Below are 22,949 nucleotides of genomic sequence, written 5' to 3'. Positions count from 1 at the left end.
AACCCATGAAGCCCTGCCATTGACCAGGATCCTAACATTGGCTGTGATCTATTAAAAGAGCTGACCAAATGGGAGCTGACTATAAGTCTCTCTCAGTGTATTACCTGCTGATGGTAACTGTACTCTGCCTATATGGGGCTCTCTGTATGTATCACGCTGTGAACAGGACCAAAACCTGATCCAAGATTTCTTTGCTGGTCTGAGTGTAGGCTCTGAGTAGAGGATGCTCTGTAGCAACTGAGTGTGCCTTAGCCACTAGGTTATGCTGGCATTTCCCCCCAAGTGACACTTTAGTTCATGGCGTGGACTAGGCCCCTGTGATACGTAAAGAGAGAGATTTGTAAATCAGACAGATTACTGCAAATCCAGTGCTGGGCATGGTCAAAGCCTTTCTTGAAATTTGTGTCTTTAGTCCACATAGTGTTGTGATAGTCTTCCTCCCCCGGGTGCTGAGAAGAAACATAGCGTTTATCTGGGAAATCTAACAGGCCCGTACAGGTTGTTACAGTCTGGTGTATTACAGTAAAAATATACATTACAAGAAGTATAAATACATATGTAAATGTACAAGCAAAGGAGGGGAGAGTGTTTTGAGTGGCCAGATTGCATATTAGTGGAAAGTAGCCTAGACACAGCACAAACACTGAGGCTTTTATGCTTCACATCCTCGGCCAGAGCCATTGGGGTTACTTTGGATTTACCCTGGGGTAACTGCGAGCAGGATTTGGCCCCTTTCCTCCTGCCAGTAAATGAATTCTCCACTTGCATCATGTCTTTCCTGTCTGTAGGAGAGTCACTGCAGGGCTTTTTGTTTCCTTCATCAGTGCTAGGGTAAGGAGAGGGGCAAAGGAACCGACGCTGCATCCCAGCCTCAAGCTAAACACAGCGATGTCACTGTTTGACACAGTGTCCCAGGCTGACTTGGTTGGGGCTGCATTGCCCCTCTCATTTAAAGGCACGTCTCTCCCTAACATAGCACTTTGCCCTTCTCTAGTGTCTTCCAGCTGAGGGTCTCAAAGCACTTGACAAGTCTGGATACATTAATATTTATCGTCTCCATTTTACAGATGGAGAAGCTGAGTCAGAAAGAGGGGAAGCGCCCTGCCTGAGGTCACATAGTGCGGTTGTAGCAGAGCCAAGGAAAGAACCCATGGCTCTTGTTCTCAGCCCTGTGCTTTAACTGCTAGACCAGAGAGAGAAGGAAATCCTGCTACTTTGCCTTGCTAATACTTGTGGGGTACTCACATACTAATGGGATGGGTGCAAGATGGATAGATCAGCTTCTTCTTTTATAAGAGTGACCGGGAAACAAAATTCCCCATGGTCCTGAATTCCGAGTAGCTCAGAAGTCCATGTAGGTAGCCAGGTGGTACTAATATGGGCATGCAGCATCTGATTTTTAGTTTCCTCCCTCCCCCCCCCCCACTCTATTGTAAGATAAACATGCAGTGCTACATATTTTTCACCCGATAACAAAAAGACTCCTGTTGAAAGAATGTGAATCTAGGTGTATGTGCCCCACATTTATGCCCTCTGTGGGAACCCTGTTTTAGCTGAGCGCAGCTCATTGAATGCAAATTATTTGCATGCCCAGGCCTTATCTTCCTAACCATCAAAGTAAAGCGTGGTTAGGGAACCCGCCTGGCACAGATTGCTAGTCAGTTGGTGTCATCAACCCAGGAGTCCCTCTGTGTTGCCAGTGGATGAGATGAGCCAGATCCAGCACTCAGTGTAAATCCAGAGTAATGATGACTCCAGGGGATTTACAGCCGAGTAACTGAGATCAGAGCCTAGCCCAATTCCTATGACAAAACTAGACAGTGAGTGCTCCTGGCAGTGCCATTCTTGGTCACGCACAGGGGGATGCGGGGTAACACCAGGGAGGATGACGTTGCTGTGCCAGTCCCACAGGGAATCTGGGCAGAGATAAGCATTTAACAAGGTGGGTGCCCCAAGCCAAGCAGAGGGAGAGACGAGGCCAGAATACTGGTGGGATTCCATGTGGCTGGGAGTGGGGGTCCAAGACAGAGCTCGGGGCGCGCTCTCACTTCAAGCTGTGCTGGGTCTCCCTGTGCCGCCGCAGGTCCACCTTGCGCTGGAAGCCCTTGGCACAGAGCTCACAGCTGAAGGGCTTGAAGCCGGTGTGCTTGCGGCTGTGGGTGATGAGATTGGAGCTCTGGCTGAAGGCTTTGCCGCACACTTGGCACTTGTGGGGCTTCTCCCCTATGGGACAGAAACAAACCATCACGGATCCAAACTGAGGTGGCTGTTTGTGCTGGGCCGATGGGCGTGGGCAGTGCGGGTCTGTTCGCCACACACTGCCCTGCTGATGTGCCGCCACGCGGCCCTGTAGGGCTGAGAGGGGAGCTCGGCCTGCAGAGCCCATTCAGTCCCTGGTCTCTCTGCCGCGGCTGCTCAGTCAGTGCCCCCTCTGCTCTTTTTCACCCTCTTTTTGTCACTTTTTTCTCATCCCCCGTCTCTGATCCCTGCACCTCTTCCCCAACTCTCCCAAGCAGAACACAAACTCAAACCCCCTACACTAGGGAAAATGGGCTCATCCCTCCCGCCTGGCATTACGGACTGGGTCCCAAGGGGGAACATTCAACCCCTGCAGGGGGCCAGTGGGACTTCATTGGTGCCGAGACCTTGTGCTGCCCCCTCCGCCTCCCCCCCACCCCCACCCGCACAGGTGTGAATGCATCTATCATACCCTCTGGCATACATGCAAAATTAAAAACACATATGCTGAGCCCACAATTGGACTCACCATCAGCATCTTTCTGTACATCATCTCAGTGCATATGCACAAGTGTGTGCGTGAACACCGGGCTCACGTGTCTGTGTACATGTGTGCACCGGTGTGTGCATGAATGTTGTGGGCTCGGGTGCGCATGTACAGGTGTGCAGGTTAGTGTTGTCAGTTCAGGTGCATGTATGCACGTATAAGTGTGACTGGTGTGTGTGTGCGTGTGTCTGTATGCGTGACTGCTGTGGGCTCAGGTGTGTGTGTGTGTGTGTGTGTGTGTGTTTCATGTCAGAAAGGTTTCTCACCGGTGTGAATGTAGGTGTGTTTCTTCATGTCCGATTTCTGGTGGAAGCGCTTGCCGCAGTACTGGCAGGGATAGGGCCGCGTGTCTGAATGGATCAGGAGGTGGGTGGACAACGTGGACGAGCGTTTAAAAGTCTTTCCACACATCTTACACTCAAAGCTTCTCTCCTGTTGGGGGAAATGAAATGTTGGGGATCAGATTTGTCATTCACAGGTGAAGTGATGGAGCCCAAAGCTAGCAGAAAACTAGGCAGGCTAGCAAGTTAGACAAGACAAATCAGGTAATCCTCTCCTAGGAATACTATTATTATTATTCATTTGTATTGCAGTAGCACACAGCAGCGACTAGTCATGGACCAGGAGGATCCCATTGTGCTAGGTGCTGTCCAAACACAGGATAAAAAAGTCTCTATCCCAAAGAGCTTAAAGGAGTCTAGTCACTAGATTGTGTCATGCAGGAGGAGTGTATCACAGGAGGAAACTATTGCAAATGAACCACTGACATGAGCAGGGAATTACCAAGGAGAACATTGAGATTTGTGAGAACAGAGAGCCAAGAATGAGGTCCATTGTCCTCAGTCCTCCTGACTGTTGTGGATGTGTAAATGTTTTTGGCACTGGTGTTGCTCTGTTGGTGTGTCTGCAGGAAGGCTGTTGTGTTTACCTGCTGGGGATTCCCCCTTTGTTATAGCAGATGGCTGCCAGCCAAATTCCTGTATCCAAATACTCTCAAACTCTGGGGTGGCTTAGACCTGAATGTCAGGGTGCGCCTGTCTTGCTGCAGTGGACTGAACCAAAACCCTGGTTATCCAGACAACCCCTTAACTCTTAGGACATTTGGATCTGGCTCCAGATCTGAATGTTGTGGCCAGGGCCAGCCCACAACATTTTGGCACCTGAGGCGGAGAGCTCAAATGATGCCCCCATGCCCCCTCGCTTGGGCCAAAACTTTGAAACTCTGGGTCCTAGTGGCGCCCCCCAGTCTGGCACCTGAGGTGGCCTACTCAGTTTGCCTCATGGTAAGGCCAGCCCTGGTTGTGGCTCAGACCCATCTCTAGTTATGTCTGTTCCCTCCCAAACTCCCTGCTATTTTTCAAGAGGGCCTGCCAATTAAAGTCCAGCAAATCATATCATGTCACGTGAGGTGTGCCACCAAACCTAACAAGGAGGACTCAGCACGAGCAGGGATTTGCCCAGAATCTGCTTCGAGGTATCAGAGGAGCCAGCCCCTTTCGGAATTCAGTGCCACGGGTGACTCTGCAATGCCATCGGCTCCCTGTTGGCGACCAACCTGGGAGTGGACGTTCGTGTGCTGCTCCAGGCTCACAGCGTGTCCAAAGGTTTTGCCGCACACATCACAAGCAAAGGGCCGCATCCCACTGTGAGATCTTCGGACATGGACCTCCAGCCCATGTGGGGTAGAGAATACCTGGAAGAGGAAAGCTGCCAGTGAGGATCCTGGGAGCCAGCCATGTCTCCAACTCTATTTTCCAGTTCCCTCTCTTTGTCTGATGTTTCCCTCCAGCTGCCCATATTAGCTGAGCCCAATCACAGAACTATTTCCCCAGCCAGGAGAGTGAATAGCTAGCTGTCTCCGCTAGTTCTACTTCTGGGCTAGTTAAAATGAGGTGCTCTTATTTACCAGCAGAGAGGGGCTCAAACCAAACCCCTGGGAACACACCCGCTCTTCCCAAACTTTTATGCTGGCTCTGAACGTGGCAGCTAGCCTTACTCTCCCAGTGGGCTAAGCCAAAACTCTAGATCCAAACTTTAGTGATGTTCAGATTCAGATCCATATCCAAACTCTGTGGCTTATGGCAATCTCTGCTCAGCAGAGCCAGGTTCTTGTTTACAGAGACCTTCTGCTATCAACTTGATCGTGGTTGGTAGTGTAGGTGCCAGTGCAGGAGCTATACTTTTGGTGTGGCATGGGTGGGGGAGCACTGAGCACCAAGTACATGTTGCCTGCATAGGCTCCCGGTGCCCTTGGCTGTATCGGACCCATGGTATCCATCCTCCAGCTGGGTCCCTTGTACCTTAAATCAAGCCTGTGGGACACTGGTGTATGTATGTGATGAAAATCATCCCAGGCTCCTCCCCAGCCCTATGGCTTTAGTTGGTGATGTACCTTGTTGCACTTCACACAGTGGTATGTCTCCAGGTCCGGTGAGTAACGCATGCTGTAATCAATAGGCGGCTCAGAGCTCGGCAGGAGGTGGCTGCCATACAGACTAACTGAGCGCTCCAGGAGGGCTGACTGCATGCTGGAAGACATCTGCCTGTAGCTGTATGGAGAATGGAAGGCATCCCAAGAGAATCTGGGCTTGTAGAAGGTGGGGGTGCTTGTGGAATTGCTGCAGCCCTTCACTTGCAGAGCTGGGACGGATGTTTCTGAGGTGGCAAAGGAGAAGGAGAACAGATTGGCAGGCTTTCTGCTTTGCCTGGGTACTCATGCAAATGCTCCCAGACCTGCTCAGCAAAGTCATTTTATTACTGCTTAATATCTTTAATGAGAATACAAGACTCAGGAAAGCTACAGGGAAAGATTAGTAACCAGTGCGCTTCAATTCAAACGCTGATCTCATCTACAGATGGGCCTAAGCCACAGCATTCAGATCAGGATACAGTCCCTTTCATGGATGCCCAGACCAGGCCAGGGCTTTGGGAGAGCCTGTGTAATGAGACTAGTGCAGTCTGGGAGCTCGAGCCTCAGAGAGACCTGCAGGATATGGCTGTGCCTCTGTAATAAGTCCCCTTTGCATTCATTACTGTCTCTTCTCTCTTGTGCAGGAAACGACAGAACGAGCTCACCGTTAGGGGGGTTTGACATGTTTCTAATCTCAGTCTGAAATGTATGGCCGTGCTGTCTGGCATGAAACAAATCTATCCCAGAAGCACAGAGGGAAATGCTGCCCGTGGGAAACACAGAAAAGCCTTCTCATAACTCTGGTAGGTGGGCAGAGCTGTCTTAATTCTGCTGTATGTGGTCTAGGAGCCACCCTAGACACAAATCTGTCCCAGCGTATGGTGGCTGGATTAGCTTCATGTTGCTGATACTCTAGGCAGGGCAGTTAGTACTTCCCAGCAGCTCAGCTTGTACTTCCTAGTTTGGTGCGGTGCCTGTCAATGGCCTGCTACATACAAGCAGACTGGGCAACCTACCGCAGACGGAGAACAGAGGGGTTGAGGTACTAGTGGAGACTGTCATCAGGTGGTGCTGTAAGAATGTGGTGGTATGGACGTGTGTGCACATGTGGGGCCATATGCAACCGTGACAGTAACAACCCCAGTCTATCTCTCAATCACCAACATCTCTAAGGTGCCCATACTGTAGTAACCATATGCCAAGCTCATCAGATTTAAAGGCCACCAGGGCCTATGAGGTAGGGAAGAGATGCTTCCAGCACTCATGTTATCTTGGCGGATATGAGACTTCCCTTTAACACGGGGCTAGTGGTGCTGGTGCCGATGGGCCGTGACATTCCTACATTCAGATGTTGGCTGTGAAGGTGAGCTAGTGGATGAAACCCTCTCAGAATCACTAGGCCTTTAGTTGGTCAATACCTCATATAATCTGGAATAATATCTCTTGATCCCTATTTATTCTGAGGTCCTCGTTACCAAAGCAACAACCATTGTGCAATTCTTAGATTCATGAACCATTCAGGGCCAGGTTTTCAAAAGGGCTCAGCTCTGCCATAAACAGTGTGATCAGAGGTGTCACAATGGGAGTCAGCTGGGCACTGAAGTCTTTTGAAAATCTGGCCCTAATTGTAGGTGCAGAGCATGTGAAAATCAGGCCCTGAGCTCTTTGGAGAGTCTGGCCTTGTATAGCTAACCTTGAGCGGGAGGCCCTGACAATGTCCTGTTCAGATACAGGGCAGGCGCACCTTCTTCCTTCAGTCCAGCACGGTCCTTGTCTTGTTTTGGAACAAGGCATTCTGGGTACTCGCTTTTGAACTCTGCGCTGAAGGTCCTGACTTCTTCTGATGACTTGTCACATGGGGCTGTGATCAGAATGGCATCAGGGTTAGTTTATTCTAGCTGGCAAAATATCAATAATGTAATGAGTTAGCGAGTGTGTATGAATGAGTGTGTCTGTGTATGTGTATATACTACATTGTCCTCTGGTGGAGGGAATCAGAACTGCTTAACTGTGTGTCATAAGCCCTGTGGTGCTAATGGAGATTATTCTTAGCTCCAGAATCAGGGCCTGTGCATGCTGGAGAAGAAGAATCTGAATTCTATCGTTGCCTTGACGGCTCAAGTGGAAAACCATGGACTGGGAAGAGGGAAGCAGGGAGGAAGGAGTGGGGCATTTGGTATGCAGCAGGCTGACAGCCATGAAATCCTAAGTGTCCAGGGGTTTGTTACAGTAAGTTGCACATATATAACACCTTTCATCCAGGTGCTTAACAATCATTAACAAATTCAGCCTCACCGCCCTTCCTGCAGAGCATTCAGGATTATTATTCCCAAATCTAGACAGATAAACTGAGATTAAAGGGCTTGTCACATTGTGGCAGAGCTGGAAACAGAGCCCAGAAGTCTCCTCCCTACCCCAGCGTTCAATGACCCTCACATTTTCTACACCTGGCCAGGCCATCTCTAAAACAGACCCACCACCTTTTGCTGGTTGGCAATAGGAGATGGAATGGGCCTGTTCCAAGTGTCTGAATTGGTCTGAGGCCAAGTACTGGTTTCACCTCTCTCCTTGCTCAGCAATGGGTTGACCTTGGAAATGGGAGGAGTTGGGCTATCTGAAAAGGGAGAGTGTCGTAGATTTCAGAAGAGGCTGGGGTTTCTTGAGGGTAATAGAGATCAGAGAAAGGCCCGGACCCTTCCTTGATACTGAACTGGACAATACGACTCTCCAAAGGATGGGGATTTACCATGCTGTCTCTTTACTTCTTCCCATGAGGGTATGGCAGGGCTAGGCTCTAGTTTCACAGATGGGGCCAAAACAAACTGTAAATTGAGCCTGAATTTGAATAAAGTAAATTTGAATGGTGCCTGAGGGGTGCAGATAACTGCCCCATCTGTCCTGCTCCAGTGACAGCTGTGGGAGAATGCATGGGAGGAGAGAGGGGTTGGTAGGGGCGGGAAATCCATCCACAAAAGAAGGCTGGTTTAAGTTCAGGCAACACACATCAGCTTGCCCCTCAAGTTCCTCACTGTGAAATAGTCAGGGGGCAATTCCTTCCACGGTCGTGACTACGCTGGTATCCTGTCACCCCTCCATCCTGCTGTGAAATTCCTTGCAACTCACCGGCGGTTGGTATTGCACAGACAGTGGGGTATAGACACAGGTTACGCTGCAGCTGGGGTGTGATTTGCAGCTCAGGTAGACATATCTGTCTTCACTGCACCCTAGCTTAGAAGTGAGGATGCTGTGGTGCAGGCTTCAGCACCACCTGTGCAAGCTAGTGTGTACCTCGATGTGTACCTAGCCCCCATGGAAGCCCAGGCTATAGGGACCTTGCTTCTATTTTTAGTGAGCTAGCTAGTGCAGGTATATCTACACAAGCTGCCATTCACTTGCGCAGGTGCAGCATAGAAATACCCATAGCGACAGTGCACGGATGGGGCCTAGACAAAGAGTGTATGTGTGGCAGATAGGTATACAGGCAGCATAGTTAGGCACCCGTGAAAATTCATCCACCAACTCCAAGCATTTCTGATCGCTCGTGGATGTTTGCTGGAGTCAGCTGCCGTGGCTGAACATAAGTGCAGCGAGATCCACACAGGTTTCGCTGCATGTCCTAAACCTGCCCTCTGGGGGGAACATGGGAATAAATATTTATATTTAAAATGAAAGAAAGCAGAAGAAGGGAGGGTTTTTTGCAGTGATTTCCATGCAAGCAAGGCAGGGATCTGGGAATCAATAGAAACACATTTATTCAAGCTTTTAAATTCACAGGTGCGAGCAAAGCCCTCCAGTATAGTATGGTATCTCTGTGCTGCCCCTGGAATCGCTAAACCATCAAGTCAAAGGGGAGACACAAACAGAGGCCAAATGCAGTTTCTGAAGAAAAGGTGCAATTCCATTGACTTCAACAGGGTTGCACCTGTTTATGCCAGCAGTGGATTTGGTCTAGAAGCAGGGCAAGGGAGAAAGCACGTAGAGGGGAAGCCACTGTCTGTGTATTGGGGCCCTTCACTCACTGTTTAATCAGTTCATACTCACGCTTTACTCAAGCTAAACGCCCATTGACTTCAATAGGCAAGTTTCTTAAAGAGGTTCCCAGCTGGTGTCACAGCTCTGTGTTCCAGCATGGCTTTCCAATTGCTGTTTGCCTTGGTGTACTTCAGCAAGCCCAGAGGATGCATCTGACTCACCAAGACAGAGCGATGGTATGGGATCCCATGTGGATACAGGCAGGTCCTCTTCCACAGAGTGGTGCTGGTGGTAGGTATGGGCCTTCTTACTCTTCACCAAAAAAGAACGTGGCATTTTCCAGGCACTTCCTGGGCAGAAACATTGAAGGATGGGATAAATAATGGTGAGGGACAGAAATGTTTTCTATCACTCTCCACTCTCCTACCCCTCAGCTCCTGGTGCTTTGATGACCAGAAATAAAACCCTTATGTCATGTTTATGGATGAACAACCTATACTGAGACAGAGCATTCAGTTGAAAGATCCTGCTCCCCCTACTCCTAGCCAGTCAAAGAGGAATGGCTGCAGGGAATTAGGAGCTGGGATGGATTCAGCTCCAGGGCAGGAGACTGAAACCCATGGACAGGGCAAGAGGAGCACCATGTCATTGTCAAACACTGTTTGTCAGTGGCTGCAGAGATGACTGCAAATCTCAAAGTGCTTTAATATAAGCCCCCTGCCCTTTGAGGCAAAGAAGTATTGTTATCTTTATTTTACAGAGGGAGAAAATGAGGCACGTTGAGATTAAATGATTTGCCCAAGGCCACACAGTGAGTCAGTGGCAAAGACAGGAACTGAATGCAGAACTCCTACTCCCCAGCTCTAGCCGCTAGACAATGCTGCATCTCTGATTCTAGTCTTTTGAATGGACAACAAAGTGGGAGAGCTGGCTGGAAAACATCTCTTTGGGCCAGAGGGTGTCTTTCTGTTCTGTATCTCTACAGTACCTAGCACAGTGGGGTCCTATTCCATGATGGGACTCCTAGGTGCTGCCACTGTACAAATGCTAATGATGATAACAACAAAACAACGTGAAAGACATGCTGAACAACGATAGAGAGGGAGCCTTGATCTGATGTGGGGTTAAACTCTTTAATGCACATGAAATTTCTTTACCAGCGCTGCGAGATGATTTGGCTTTTTATCTGACAAATGACAGTCAAAGCAATGGCATAGCAGAAGTGCTCAGTGGGAAAGGGTTACACGCTGTCTCTGAAACAAACACTATGAGGCTGTTGAAATGCACGAGTTAGAAACAAACATCAAATGCTGGAATTTAATCATATGAAATTCACTTGCAGTGCATCTGTTATCTTTAGTACCCAGGCCTACTCCCTCCCCACTTCCCAAGGGCTAATAACTGGTCTTGTGCTAGAGAACATGGGAAAATGTTCAACGTTAGACACTACAAGGAGATCAGGTGATCTCTTATTTGCATACACATTTGCATTTTTCCCTATACTTGTTCAGTACAGGTTTCAGAGTAACAGCCGTGTTAGTCTGTATTCGCAAAAAGAAAAGGAGTACTTGTGGCACCTTAGAGACTAACCAATTTATTTGAGCATGAGCTTTCGTGAGCTACAGCTCACTTCATCGGATGCATACCGTGGAAACTGCAGCAGACTTTATATATACACAGAGAATATGAAACAATACCTCCTCCCACCCCACTGTCCTGCTGGTAATAGCTTATCTAAAGTGCTGGGCCATTTCCAGCACAAATCCAGGTTTTCTCACCCTCCACCCCCCCCCCCACAAATTCACTCTCCTGCTGGTGATAGCCCATCCAAAGTGACAACTCTTTACACAATGTGCATGATAATAAAGTTGGGCCATTTCCTGCACAAATCCAGGTTCTCTCACCCCCTCACCCCCCTCCAAAAAACCACACACACAAACTCACTATCCTGCTGGTAATAGCTCATCCAAAGTGACCATTCTCCCTACAATGTGCATGATAATTAAGGTGGGCCATTTCCAGCACAAATCCAGGTTTTCTCACATCCCCCCCACCCCCATACACACACAAACTCACTCTCCTGCTGGTAATAGCTCATCCAAACTGACCACTCTCCAAGTTTAAATCCAAGTTAAACCAGAACATCTGGGGGGGGGGGTAGGAAAAAACAAGAGGAAATAGGCTACCTTGCATAATGACTTAGCCACTCCCAGTCTCTATTTAAGCCTAAATTAATAGTATCCAATTTGCAAATGAATTCCAATTCAGCAGTTTCTCGCTGGAGTCTGGATTTGAAGTTTTTTTGTTTTAAGATAGCGACCTTCATGTCTGTGATTGCGTGACCAGAGAGATTGAAGTGTTCTCCGACTGGTTTATGAATGTTATAATTCTTGACATCTGATTTGTGTCCATTTATTCTTTTACGTAGAGACTGTCCAGTTTGACCAATGTACATGGCAGAGGGGCATTGCTGGCACATGATGGCATATATCACATTGGTGGATGTGCAGGTGAACGAGCCTCTGATAGTGTGGCTGATGTTATTAGGCCCTGTGATGGTGTCCCCTGAATAGATATGTGGGCACAATTGGCAACGGGTTTTGTTGCAAGGATAAGTTCCTGGGTTAGTGGTTCTGTTGTGTGGTATGTGGTTGTTGGTGAGTATTTGCTTCAGGTTGCGGGGCTGTCTGTAGGCAAGGACTGGCCTGTCTCCCAAGATTTGTGAGAGTGTTGGGTCATCCTTCAGGATAGGTTGTAGATCCTTAATAATGTGTTGGAGGGGTTTTAGTTGGGGGCTGAAGGTGACGGCTAGTGGCGTTCTGTTATTTTCTTTGTTAGGTCTGTCCTGTAGTAGGTAACTGCAGTTTCCACGGTATGCATCCGATGAAGTGAGCTGTAGCTCACGAAAGCTCATGCTCAAATAAATTGGTTAGCCTCTAAGGTGCCACAAGTACTCCTTTTCTTTTTGTTCAGTACAGTGGCAGTAAAAGCAAAGCCTGGTATATTTTACCCTGGAAAGTTTGTAGTAAATCCTGGCTCTGTGTTGACAGGGAAGTGTTCCTCTCCCCCTTTCCCTCTCACCCCACCCCCACATGAGAGGAGTTGAAGCATAATGTACATATTTACTAAAAAAAGAAAAAAGCCTAGCACCTGTAGAGCAAGAATGACCTGAAATGTCTCAGTGAGGCAGGATAGGGCAGCCAGGGAAAGTTGTGAATGGATCATGGAAACACAGCAACTAGAGATGGGAAAGGTCTCTGAGTTCATCTAGTCCATTCTTCAGGGCCCAGTGCAGAAACTGACCTAGAGTATTTGAAATATAATTGTATAGGCTAGTGCTTTGTGCAAGGGACAGGGGAACAGATTTCCAAAAGCATTTAGGTGCCGGAAGGTGCAAATAGGGTGACTAGTGTGATTTACAAAAGTGTCTACGTAGGTTAGGTGCCTATGTCCCATTTAAGTCAATAAGAGTTAGGCACCTAACTAGTTTAGGTGCTTTTGTAAATCACACGTCACCCCATCCTCATCTTTAGGCACCTAAATACCTTTGTAAATCTGGCCCAGGGCTCCTATCACTTAACCCATCTATTAGGCCAAATCTTGAACGCCCTAGTCAGATTTTACTCTGAAATAGGCTCACCTGGTTTTCTTCAAATTTTACTAAGAAAATTTCAAGTGACTTGAGATTAACATGTGAAAGTTTGGGTCACAAGGAGAATTTTTTTTTTATGTTAGAAAGTTAGAAGGGGACCAATATAGAGCTGAAAATGAACAGCGTATTTTAACCATCAGTGTTGATTAGCAGGCAATGACTCCATATTACCTAGTTCTATTTACTTTCCCATAACTCCCTACTGAGGCTTCTTTTAAGCACCACAAAGTTACAGGGCCCAGTCCTGCAAGTCAATGTGTGTAGAACTGCCACTGAAGTCAATAGGAGTTTCCCAGGTGGGGTGTTTGCCAGATTGGGCCCACAGTGTTTCATTTAGATACACTGGGCCAAATTCTGCTCTCAGTTCACTAGAATAAATCTGGAATAGCTCCACAGAAATCAATGGAATTACTCCAGATTTACACCAGTATAAATGACACCCAAATTTGGCTCAGTGTCTGTATGGCAGATAATGGCCTGTGCCTAGTTTAACAATCTTTTATGCACTACTGAACGTTGCAAAAGGAAGTCCCCCTCCCCCCACCCCACATTACAGAGAAAACAGGAACTGGGAACCCAGAGTGTAGTTAATTAACTGCATCAGATTATATTTGTGATTCACACGACCAAATGTGAGGAAAGCTGGAAGCACAGATTGTGAGAGAAAAATATTATCTCCCCCTGAAACACAGATTATCAGTAGCAAGTGGTCAACTGCTACTAATATCTAACCATGATATCAAGGGAAACCAGCACTATGGACCCCACCTTAAACAGACAACACATGTATTATTTTATAGGCTTGCCAGCCCTCCAGGATTGTCCTGGAGTCTCCAGGAATCAAAGATTAATTTTTAATTAAAGATTATGTCATGTGATGAAACCTCCAGGAATACATACAACCAAAATTGGCAGCCCTATGTCTTAAGCAACCACTGAGTCTTCCAGCACAGTTTTGTTCAACCTTTAGTTTAAAACCCATCTTTTAGGGAGCTGGTTTTTGCTGGTCTCTTTGGTGACAATCCCTTCCTTGGATGGTGATCATCCGATGAAGTGAGCTGTAGCTCACGAAAGCTCATGCTCAAATAAATTGGTTAGTCTCTAAGGTGCCACAAGTACTCCTTTTCTTTTTGCGAATACAGACTAACACGGCTGTTACTCTGAAACCTGTCATATAAGAAAGGTTTCACTGATTAGCCAAGGATGTGGCTCAAAATGTGACTGTTTTGGCTTCTTCTTGGTTCAAAAGAGAATGTAAATTCAATGTCAGACTTATCAGAGTTACTTGTTTACTGCTCAGTTACAGAACGCACAACTGGCTACTGTATTTTCCAAGCAGCCAGAGGAAGCCCCAGGGAGAGTAGCCAAGTTACAATTCTGGCTTGCAGCATGGAAAAAATATTCCTAGATTTTTAGATCAAAAGTGGCTCGTGATTTAGTGATTTTGGACTTTTTGATTTTTGGGTGCCTAACTTGAGACCCTTTAAAGGTCCTGATTTACAAAGGGTGGGTGGTCAGCAATTTCTGAAAATCAGGCCCCGTTAATGCATCTTTGGTACCCCCAAAACTGAGGCACCCAAAGTTACTAGCCCCTTTTGAAAATCTAGGCCAATGTTCACAATAATATCTTATATTTGCAGCACACCTTCCATCCCAAAGGTTCCTAGAGCCTTTAGGACACTTTTGATAGGTGGACAATAGAATTTATAGGGACATCTAATCAAAAATGTGTAAGATGTACTGCAGTCACATTGTTACACTCAATGTACAAGAACTTCTATTAGAATGTCTTATTTTCAGGGGTTTCTGACTTCTGTTTGAGCTGAGACATGGGGCCTGAGCCTACATTCCTTGTGCATCCCTGACTCGCACTGAAATGAATTGGAGTTTGCAGTGCACAAAAAATGCAGGATCAGGCCCTTTGTTAGTGCTGTAAAGGGTTCTTGTGCCTGTCAGAAGACTGCTGTTATGGAGAGACAAATATGGTCTTCATAGCTTAGACCCTGATCCTGCAAACACTTACTCCCGAGTGAAGCACTTACAGCTGTGAGTAGTCCCATTGACTTCAAGGGGAATACTCACAACAATAAGCAAACATTCGATAGCAGATGTTTTCAGGATTGCAACCTATGGACCTAATCCTGGAAGGCACTCAACACCATCCAGAATCAGGCCTTAAATTTGTTACATATGTTCCATTCTAAGACAGACTTTCATCTCCTTGTAACTCCTGAAATTCAAATCTCTCTATCTCCGAATTTGGAAAGTTAACTCTCAAGATGAAGGAAGCTTTTTTCACTATGTTTGAAGGAAATCCACAACAGACTTTTAGAGTTACAAATAAAATACATTTTCAGATGGGTTGCTCATTGTACAAGTGTTCAGCCCAGGGGAAAATATTTTCTTCTTCCTACAAACTTTAATTGATATTATAGTTTTTTTCCCAGTATTCTGGTGCAAAACAAAACAAAACAAACAACAAAACCAAACCAAAGCACAAACCTTATAAAAATAAAGAACTCTCTGTTTTACAGAAGATTCTACATTATGAAGAAACCTCACTATCATCCGCATGTATTTTAATTTTTTTGAGTACTGACAAAATAAGAGGTTTTACGGGCTCCTGACGCTTTGGATCTTAAGTAGCATTCAAAAAGACTTTCAGTTTTTTAAACCAAAACTTAAACTCACTAGTCCAGCCTTATAAAATTCTACTCATTAGGAATGAGTAATTTGTGCTTGTTTTTAGTGGAGAGGTAAACATATAATTAGTTCTTCATTATCATGGTAAGGTTGGGCAAATGGACGTTGTGCCAGGGCTGGCAATTTTTCATAAAAATTTTGCCCATAATGTGGATGGAAATACTCGCCCATCTGGATTAAATACATTTTTTAAAAATAAAGGGATTTAAAAAGTGATTCCAGGATTGTTCATTAGGAGCGGATTCATTGACTTCAATGGGCATTGGATCGGGTGTCAAAGGATAAATAGCTTTGACAAGGTACTGTAAAGCAAATCCTATATTCCTTTAATTTACAGGCTCACACATCGTGTGGGCTTGTCATTTGTTCACTCTCCTGACCAGTGCATTGAGCCGATCTGGCTGTATGTCAGGTGGGAGTTCAAACTTATTCCATATGCTAAAAATTATGCCACATTAATCAACATATTTAAGAGGGGGAAAAACAAGTTAAATCAATTGGTAAACTGGAGCCAACAATACTAAATAATATGGGCCAAATCCTCAACTGTTGTAAACTGACATAGCTTCATTGAAGTGAATGGAGCTTTGTGAATTTACTTAAGCTGAAGATCTGGCCCCATGAAAATATCAATTAAAAGAAAAAATGTAATATGTTCTCATTGCTGAGATACAAAGGGGCACATCTGGAAATGAGTTCTGCTTATAGGTGCTTGTTGTGACCTAGGTGTTTAAGGGCATAGTAATATCTTATCTGTACCTTTTTTGCTGTTATCATTCTCTGCTACTAATTACTTAAGTGTGTGTGCATGCACATGCCCGTGTGCATGTGTTTAACTTAAATAAATGTACAGTTTTTAAAAGGTTTGATCATTTTATCTAAGCACCTTATTATCCTGAAAAAATCCCCAGCACATGTAACTGACTCATGTGGTGGGATATATCTGCAAACACAAGAAAAGAAAAAAGAAAAGCTTATGAAGACACATCATAGGAATGAATTCAACAAAGTCAGTAAACGTGTAAAAAAAAAAAATCACCTGTTTGGGGGGCTGTGGTTTGCAGGAATCAAGCTCAGCCTTGAAATCTCCCCAGACAGACCCCCAGCAAGAGGTCTTCTCTTTCTCTTTTTGTGGCTCTTTCTTCCACTTTTTCACTTGGTAGCTGTCTTCTGAAATAGATACTTCTCCTTTTTTCTTTCTGTTTTTTGCCCCTGTTCCCCTCCCTGATTTTTCAATCAGATTATTTGTGTCAAAATCTGGCGGTGAAGAAACAACCAATGGAGAAGCAGAGCCTGCATAGTATTTGCTTATCAAAACTTTCCAGGACTTTGAAAACTTGAAGAGAATTCATGTTGCTCAACTATGCTCCGTAGAAGCAGTGCCCTTAACACAGTGGGGCTTTCTGCTGGAATAGTCTTTTGTGATACTGACAAAGTGCATGACACAGGGAAATAATGTACCAAACAGACTTTACAAAAAAAGAAACGGCTGTTAAGGAAGCTGTATTTGTACACACATTCATTTACACATCACAGCTCTCAGACATCTCACCACTCTCTCTCATACACACACTCACACACTTCAGACTCATGCACAAAACCATTTAATGCACATACACAAGATTTTTTTTATTTCAAAATGTATCTTTACCTCTGCAGTCTACATGGAAAAAAGGATTAGATACCTCCATCTAATATCTGCAAAAGATGCTTGTTAATGATCTTGTATTTTTGCTAAATGTATGCGTGTAATGTATATACATATTTATTTTTGTTGCATGCATATGTATATGCAACAAAATGTACATTATATGCGTGTAATGTATATACATGCAACAAAAATAAATATGTATATACATTACACGCATACATTTAGCAAAAATACAAGATCATTAACAAGCATCTATATGAATAATTACACATACTTCATTCACATATGTATTATATAAATATATATTTAGAAAAATGCAAGTTAATTAATAGACCTCTTTCCAATATGCTTTTCCACTCAAGAGTAAAGATAAGAATTTGTACTTCTGTAGCTTCCTTCACCCGAGAATCACAAAGGAATTTACCAATATGAAACAACTGAACATCACAACACCTTTGTGAGGCACTTTGCAAATGGGGAAATCTAGTCACACAGAGGTAAACTGACTTGCCCAAAATCACACAGTGAGTCTGTAGAGAGCTGGGAACAGAATCTGTGAGTTCTGAATACCAGCAACTTGCAATAATCATTAGACAGTGCCCTCACTTGCTGCACTGATAGTTATGTGATCTCCCCAAATGACATGCCAATAAAAACTTGTCCTCCACTTTCTCCTGTTCTCTCTGATCTTCCCTATCAGAGACACACTTGTATTATAGCATGTGCAAAGCGTTGTGCTCTATCAGCATGCTCAGCAATGTACAGAGCATGGAGTAGACAAGGTGTCTGCCCAAGGAGTTTACAATTTAAGAAGTGTAATCTAAGATTAGATGCATATCCATGCATGGAGTACAGAACACGCTCATGGATGCCATCAAAGAAAAGCTTTCACTTAGTGGAGTTTTGCTGCTCAGTAGGAACCTTTTCAAATACACCTTATTTTTTGGAGAACCAGTCCACCAGAAATCAGCGTGTCCTTTTGTCCTATACAGTTCAACGTGGTGCAAGTATAAGGAAGCAATACCATTTCTTTTACAGTTAAAAGAGATCCTGTTGCAATGTTACAATCATCCTGAAGAAGTAAAACTACTACATATAAGTGACAGGTATTTTAGAGTCTACTCATAATATGCAGTGTTGTTATAGCCATATTGGTCCCAGGATAATCGAGAGAGAAGGTGGGTGAAGTAATATCTTTTATTGGGCCAACCTTTGTTGGTGAGAGAGACAAGCTTCCAAGCTACACAGAGGAAGAGCTCTGTGTAGCTCAAAAACTTGTCTCTCTCACCAACAGAAGTTGGTCCACTGAAAGACATTACCTCATCTACCTTGTCTCTTTACTAATGATAGTTCTTGTGAGGTTTTCTATTTGTGGTGCCATCTGCTGGTGCTATCTCAAATTACAATGCACAGCCAGCCCCCAGCCCTTCAGACTCCTTACTTCACCAGGACACTAGACAAGGCAAGGGCCGTTGCTATAGGTTTTGTTGCAACATTTAGCTCTAGATCTAGACTTCTCCAAAGTTCAGAAAGATTCAGATCTTAAGGTTTTTGATTCTGTCACATCTGTGATTTTGTTGAAGGATAATTAATTCTTGTTGTTTATAGAAGCAGCATCTCCTCTACCTCCTCCCTCCTATTCCCCCCTTTGATTTTTATTTATCTAGCAGAGTTTTGCATGAAAGAAACTGTTCACAAAGCATTCTGCTGGCAAACTTATTTGCATCCTCTTAAACACAGACATTTGTGGGATTACATTTTCCCCTACAAAAACATGCATTGTGAAAGAAAACCAATAAGTGAACTGGAATTTCAGGGGGATTTTATGTGAAGAGAATTGCAGGAATTAAAAAAAGGGAAAGATGACAGGCTGGTGAAAGGGTTGAGATGTTATTTCATGACACACTTAGGGCTAGAATCTGGTTCTGGGACTGTAGTTGGGGAAAACAGTCACCCAATCGGGCATGACTCTATTAGGTTTTGTTTGCTGGGCAATCTGTGCAGGGAACCCAGCAATGTACTCAATAAATTCTCACCAAACCCAGCTGGTTGAATCAGGTGTCAAAGGCTTCAAAGCGTTTAGCGTCCAGCGCTCACTAGAAGGATGACAGCTAGATTCCTGGGCCTCAGTGACCAATGGGGAGGAGTACAGCTGGAACTATGACATTTATACCAGCCAATCCACTGTCCCAGTTTGCCATAATCTCCCAAAGCAGAGATGTCATTGCACACAATCAGATCATTAACATAATAGGTACAGTTGTTTTATTAATTATTATATGTAGCCCAACACAGCCTAGAGGCCCAACCAAGATCAGGGCCCCATTGTGCTAGGCACTGTACATAAGAGACAGTCCCTGCCCCCAATCTAAATACACAGCACAGACAAAGGGCAGGAGGAAGGAAGGATTATTATTATCCCTATTATACCTCATGGAAAGTTGAGGATCAAAGAGTAACTATTATCACCCTTCCTTCAATAGAGCCGCAGCTGTCTTTACTGCATATTAACTCAATTGTATGTACACTTGAGTTAGTCCCCCTAAGTTAGCCTACCTTGAATGAGAGTGGCCATGCTGAAATAACACTGGAGCTGCTGTGTCCACACTGGAACTGCACTCACTTGTGTGTGGTACTAAGAGTTCTGGGGGCACATCCCTTGGTTTTTAGTGCCACATTAAGCTGAGCCACACTATGAATTCTTTCCCAGTGACGTATGAGAGTTGTCTGTCCTTTCTGGGCACACAAGGAATTGTGGCAAGACATTGGAGGACACTAGCCTATGTCCATCCTACAGAGTGGTCATGTCAGTAGCTGATGAGTTGTGATCACTTGGGTTTTACCCGAAACGCCCTGATGGGCTGCACAACTTGAGTTGAAGGATTTTGTGTGTGGACAGGGCAACTCTCATGTCATAACTCCAGTTAACTTTGCAGTGCAGAGAAGCCCATTGAGAGAGCTCCCACAGCAGCAGCTACCCCAGAGGCACACCCTTTGAGGGGGATTCCCACTATGGATACACTTGGGGCTGTATTTTCTTTCTGCTCTGATCTCCACTGGGCTGATGTGGGCACAATACATATCTGTCTGGCCCTGCTTCAGCTGATTCATTCCCCATCTCATCTGTTCCCCCTTGAAATTTCCAGGACCAGTAGAGCACCCTCTGCAGAACCTAGGAGGAAGGAAGGCAGGCTGCCTGCCATGGAGGGCTCAAGTGAGACTGCTTAGGTTTGTGCTGGCTCCTTACACAAGGATGAATTTCACCCATGGTACACTGGGGGCATACTGGAGGCAGGACTATTTGTGCTGTCCACTGAGGACAATTTAATTCTGAGTTTTGCTACCTGCTCTTAATACACATCACATGCTCAGATGGCTCATGATGGGCAAATTAAACAAATCATTGAAGTATGTAGGTAAATAAGACTAAGCAAGGTTAATTATATCACACAAAAACCACTCTTTATGCACTATTCTTTCCTTTTTGTGTCTGTCCAGCAATAAGAAGCATGTGCAAACCCCTCCCAGCTTGTCTGGGTTTCCTTTTGTGCTGGTAGTACTATGGTAATTAAGTCAATGCGGAATAACACCACTAATTGCTTCCATTTCTTTTCTGAAACTCAGCCTAATTTGAGATCTTTTTTCCAGGAAGATTAAATAAACATGTCCCCAGCACAGCAGGGAGAGAAAAAAAAGCCCACTCAGCCCAGACTGGAATAAAAATTAATTATAATGCACAAAGCAGGACTAGGTTAGAGACATGCTCACATCTAGAAACTCTTTCTCACCCTACAATAGGATGACCTATTGCAGGTGCAACATCAACGGAAACAAGCTCAGAGGGATCTCAGTTCCACAGGGAGAGCAATCAGAGCTGTAACATATGCCATCTAGTGCTGCAGTAGTTAAAGAGCAACGGATACCTCACCAGTAGCATTATAATCCTGCTTTTATTTTCCTTGAACCTAGGCTCTATCTTGCCACCCTTATGAGAGAATTCTCATTAGCTTCAAAGGGACTACTAGTATGAGTTGCAGAATCAGGCCAGAGGTTCACAATCTGTAGCCTGTGGATCACCAGAGAGCCACAGAACTCTTCCTGCTAGCCCACAGAATGAAACTTTTTTGAGAACCAACCTATATGGAGACTGGGGTGCGGGGTAAAGAGATGGTTGGTGAGAGGTCCATGAATGGTCTACAAAATTAAAAGGCAGGAGAACCCCTGTTTTACATAATTTCATTCTTCCGCCCTAAATTCTTGCACTTTGAACTGGATAAGATATACTTAATCTCTAAACCTGAAGGGGTGAAATGTTATGCATCTTCCCACAGTTGCTGCATTTTGGCAAGGGGTGAAGTGATCCCTGTGCAAGGTTTGTACATCAGCTCATAAAGCATTTTGCAATCCATCACTGTATAGATCATTAAAAATATAAAGAATGGCATGAACTTTGCTAACTCAAAGTAAAAAGTAGATCACATTTTGAGCATACCAGACTTCAGAGTTTTCCTGTAAATTTTTTGCAACAATGGTGCATGCCTCCATACTGTCTTGTAAATATTATTTCACATAAACCTAAAGTTATCCTCGGATCATGTTTTCATGCTTTTCTGCACAACCCTGAGCCTAGAAACTTTTTTTAAATGAAAGCTTAGATTCTCATAGTATCCCATGAGTCTGGCTACTGTGGCACTAAGTATGTGTCTATCGTGTCTTTGCCTTAATCTGGCCTGTGCAAGGATGTATCACTGCTGGGGAGCCGAGTTTGAGGAGTCCAGCTGAACCCAGGTGGTCACATTTTGAACATCTGCACAATCTGCTGTGAGTCTAATCTCATTCTGGTATCTTGAGTGGGCAGAGCTTGGTGTGGGCAGAACTTAGTGGGACCACCACTGTTCTCTGGTGAAGGCCGTGGAGTTACATCAGGGGTGGAACTGGGCCAGCGTTGCAAGGATGTTTCTTTTTCAGATATGCAGTACTATTATTTTTACACATGGTGGTGCTGCAACGCATTCTTTGTCCCAGGTTAAAAGTACACTGGCAACCACAGCAACTGACAGCCTAAAAGAACGGAATATTTTGATAGCTGTGAGTTTTCAATAGTGCCCCCTGACACACAGCCATATGCTTTCTTATACCTTCCACGTACTTTTACAAGTAAGGTAGTTTTGTTCTTTGTGGGCTATGAAGGAGCTTGTTCATTGCAATGTAAATTTGAAATGGCACTCTGGCTGATAGATTCTAGGACAGCCCATTTTGTACATTTGCAATGGTAAGGTTAAAAATTACAGCACTCCATGGGAATTACATGGCTAAAAAAAATTTCAGGAGTTTCCAGAAATGAAATTTACCATGGCTTAGAGAAGACAAAAGGAGGATAAAAATGGGGCTTCGTTAGATCCCTGTTTTAAACTGGTAACAGTACGATCTGTGGATGAATGGAAATTGCAAAGGTGCATTACACAAGAAAACAGAGAGATGTGCTGCTCGTTTGATCATTACTTCACCAAAACAGTACTTCCAACTTCAAGCATTCAAAAAGCATGAGTCAGGGCCCCCCAAAACCACAAGTGGCAAAAATCTTGAGATCTTTTTAAAAAAGTAAGTGCTGAGGTTCTTTTCATTTACTTTTCCGTTTCTGAGCCTTGCTTCATGTTTTCCAGCTTTCCTCTGCAACCGCGAGGACTAGACATATCCTTTTTTTTTCAATGAAAGCTGAGAGCCAATTGATGCCAGGAGCTGGGCACATATATTGCGAGACTTGTGATAAAGTCTT

The 22,949-nt window shown here is 44.9% G+C and overlaps 1 protein-coding gene across 7 annotated transcripts in view; it reads right to left on the bottom strand.

Moving 5' to 3' along the window:
- Positions 1 to 497: 497 nt before the first annotated feature.
- The window catches only part of GFI1B (growth factor independent 1B transcriptional repressor), a 528,613-nt gene continuing 506,161 nt past the window's right edge, over positions 498 to 22,949 (bottom strand). For 2 of the 7 annotated variants that reach the window (XM_073313867.2, XM_073313864.2), the window contains exons 2-7: positions 9,389 to 9,520; positions 6,889 to 7,056; positions 5,178 to 5,440; positions 4,341 to 4,478; positions 3,052 to 3,217; positions 498 to 2,223 (exon numbers count right to left, since the gene is read on the bottom strand). In XM_073313867.2, coding sequence (XP_073169968.1) covers positions 2,045 to 2,223; positions 3,052 to 3,217; positions 4,341 to 4,478; positions 5,178 to 5,440; positions 6,889 to 7,056; positions 9,389 to 9,503 — 1,029 coding nt within the window. In that variant the 5' untranslated portion in view covers positions 9,504 to 9,520 and the 3' untranslated portion in view covers positions 498 to 2,044. Of the gene's footprint in view, positions 2,224 to 2,684; positions 3,218 to 4,340; positions 4,479 to 5,177; positions 5,441 to 6,888; positions 7,057 to 9,388; positions 9,521 to 12,317; positions 12,471 to 16,408; positions 16,455 to 16,561; positions 16,652 to 22,949 lie in introns of those variants that run through there. The other 5 variants (XM_073313860.2, XM_073313862.2, XM_073313861.2 and 2 more) reach the window with 5 other exon arrangements.

The sequence above is a fragment of the Lepidochelys kempii genome, chromosome 16 (assembly GCF_965140285.1).
Source record: "Lepidochelys kempii isolate rLepKem1 chromosome 16, rLepKem1.hap1, whole genome shotgun sequence".
In the NCBI taxonomy this organism is placed as follows: Eukaryota; Metazoa; Chordata; order Testudines; family Cheloniidae; genus Lepidochelys; species Lepidochelys kempii.
This window is presented reverse-complemented; position numbering and strand designations above follow the sequence as displayed.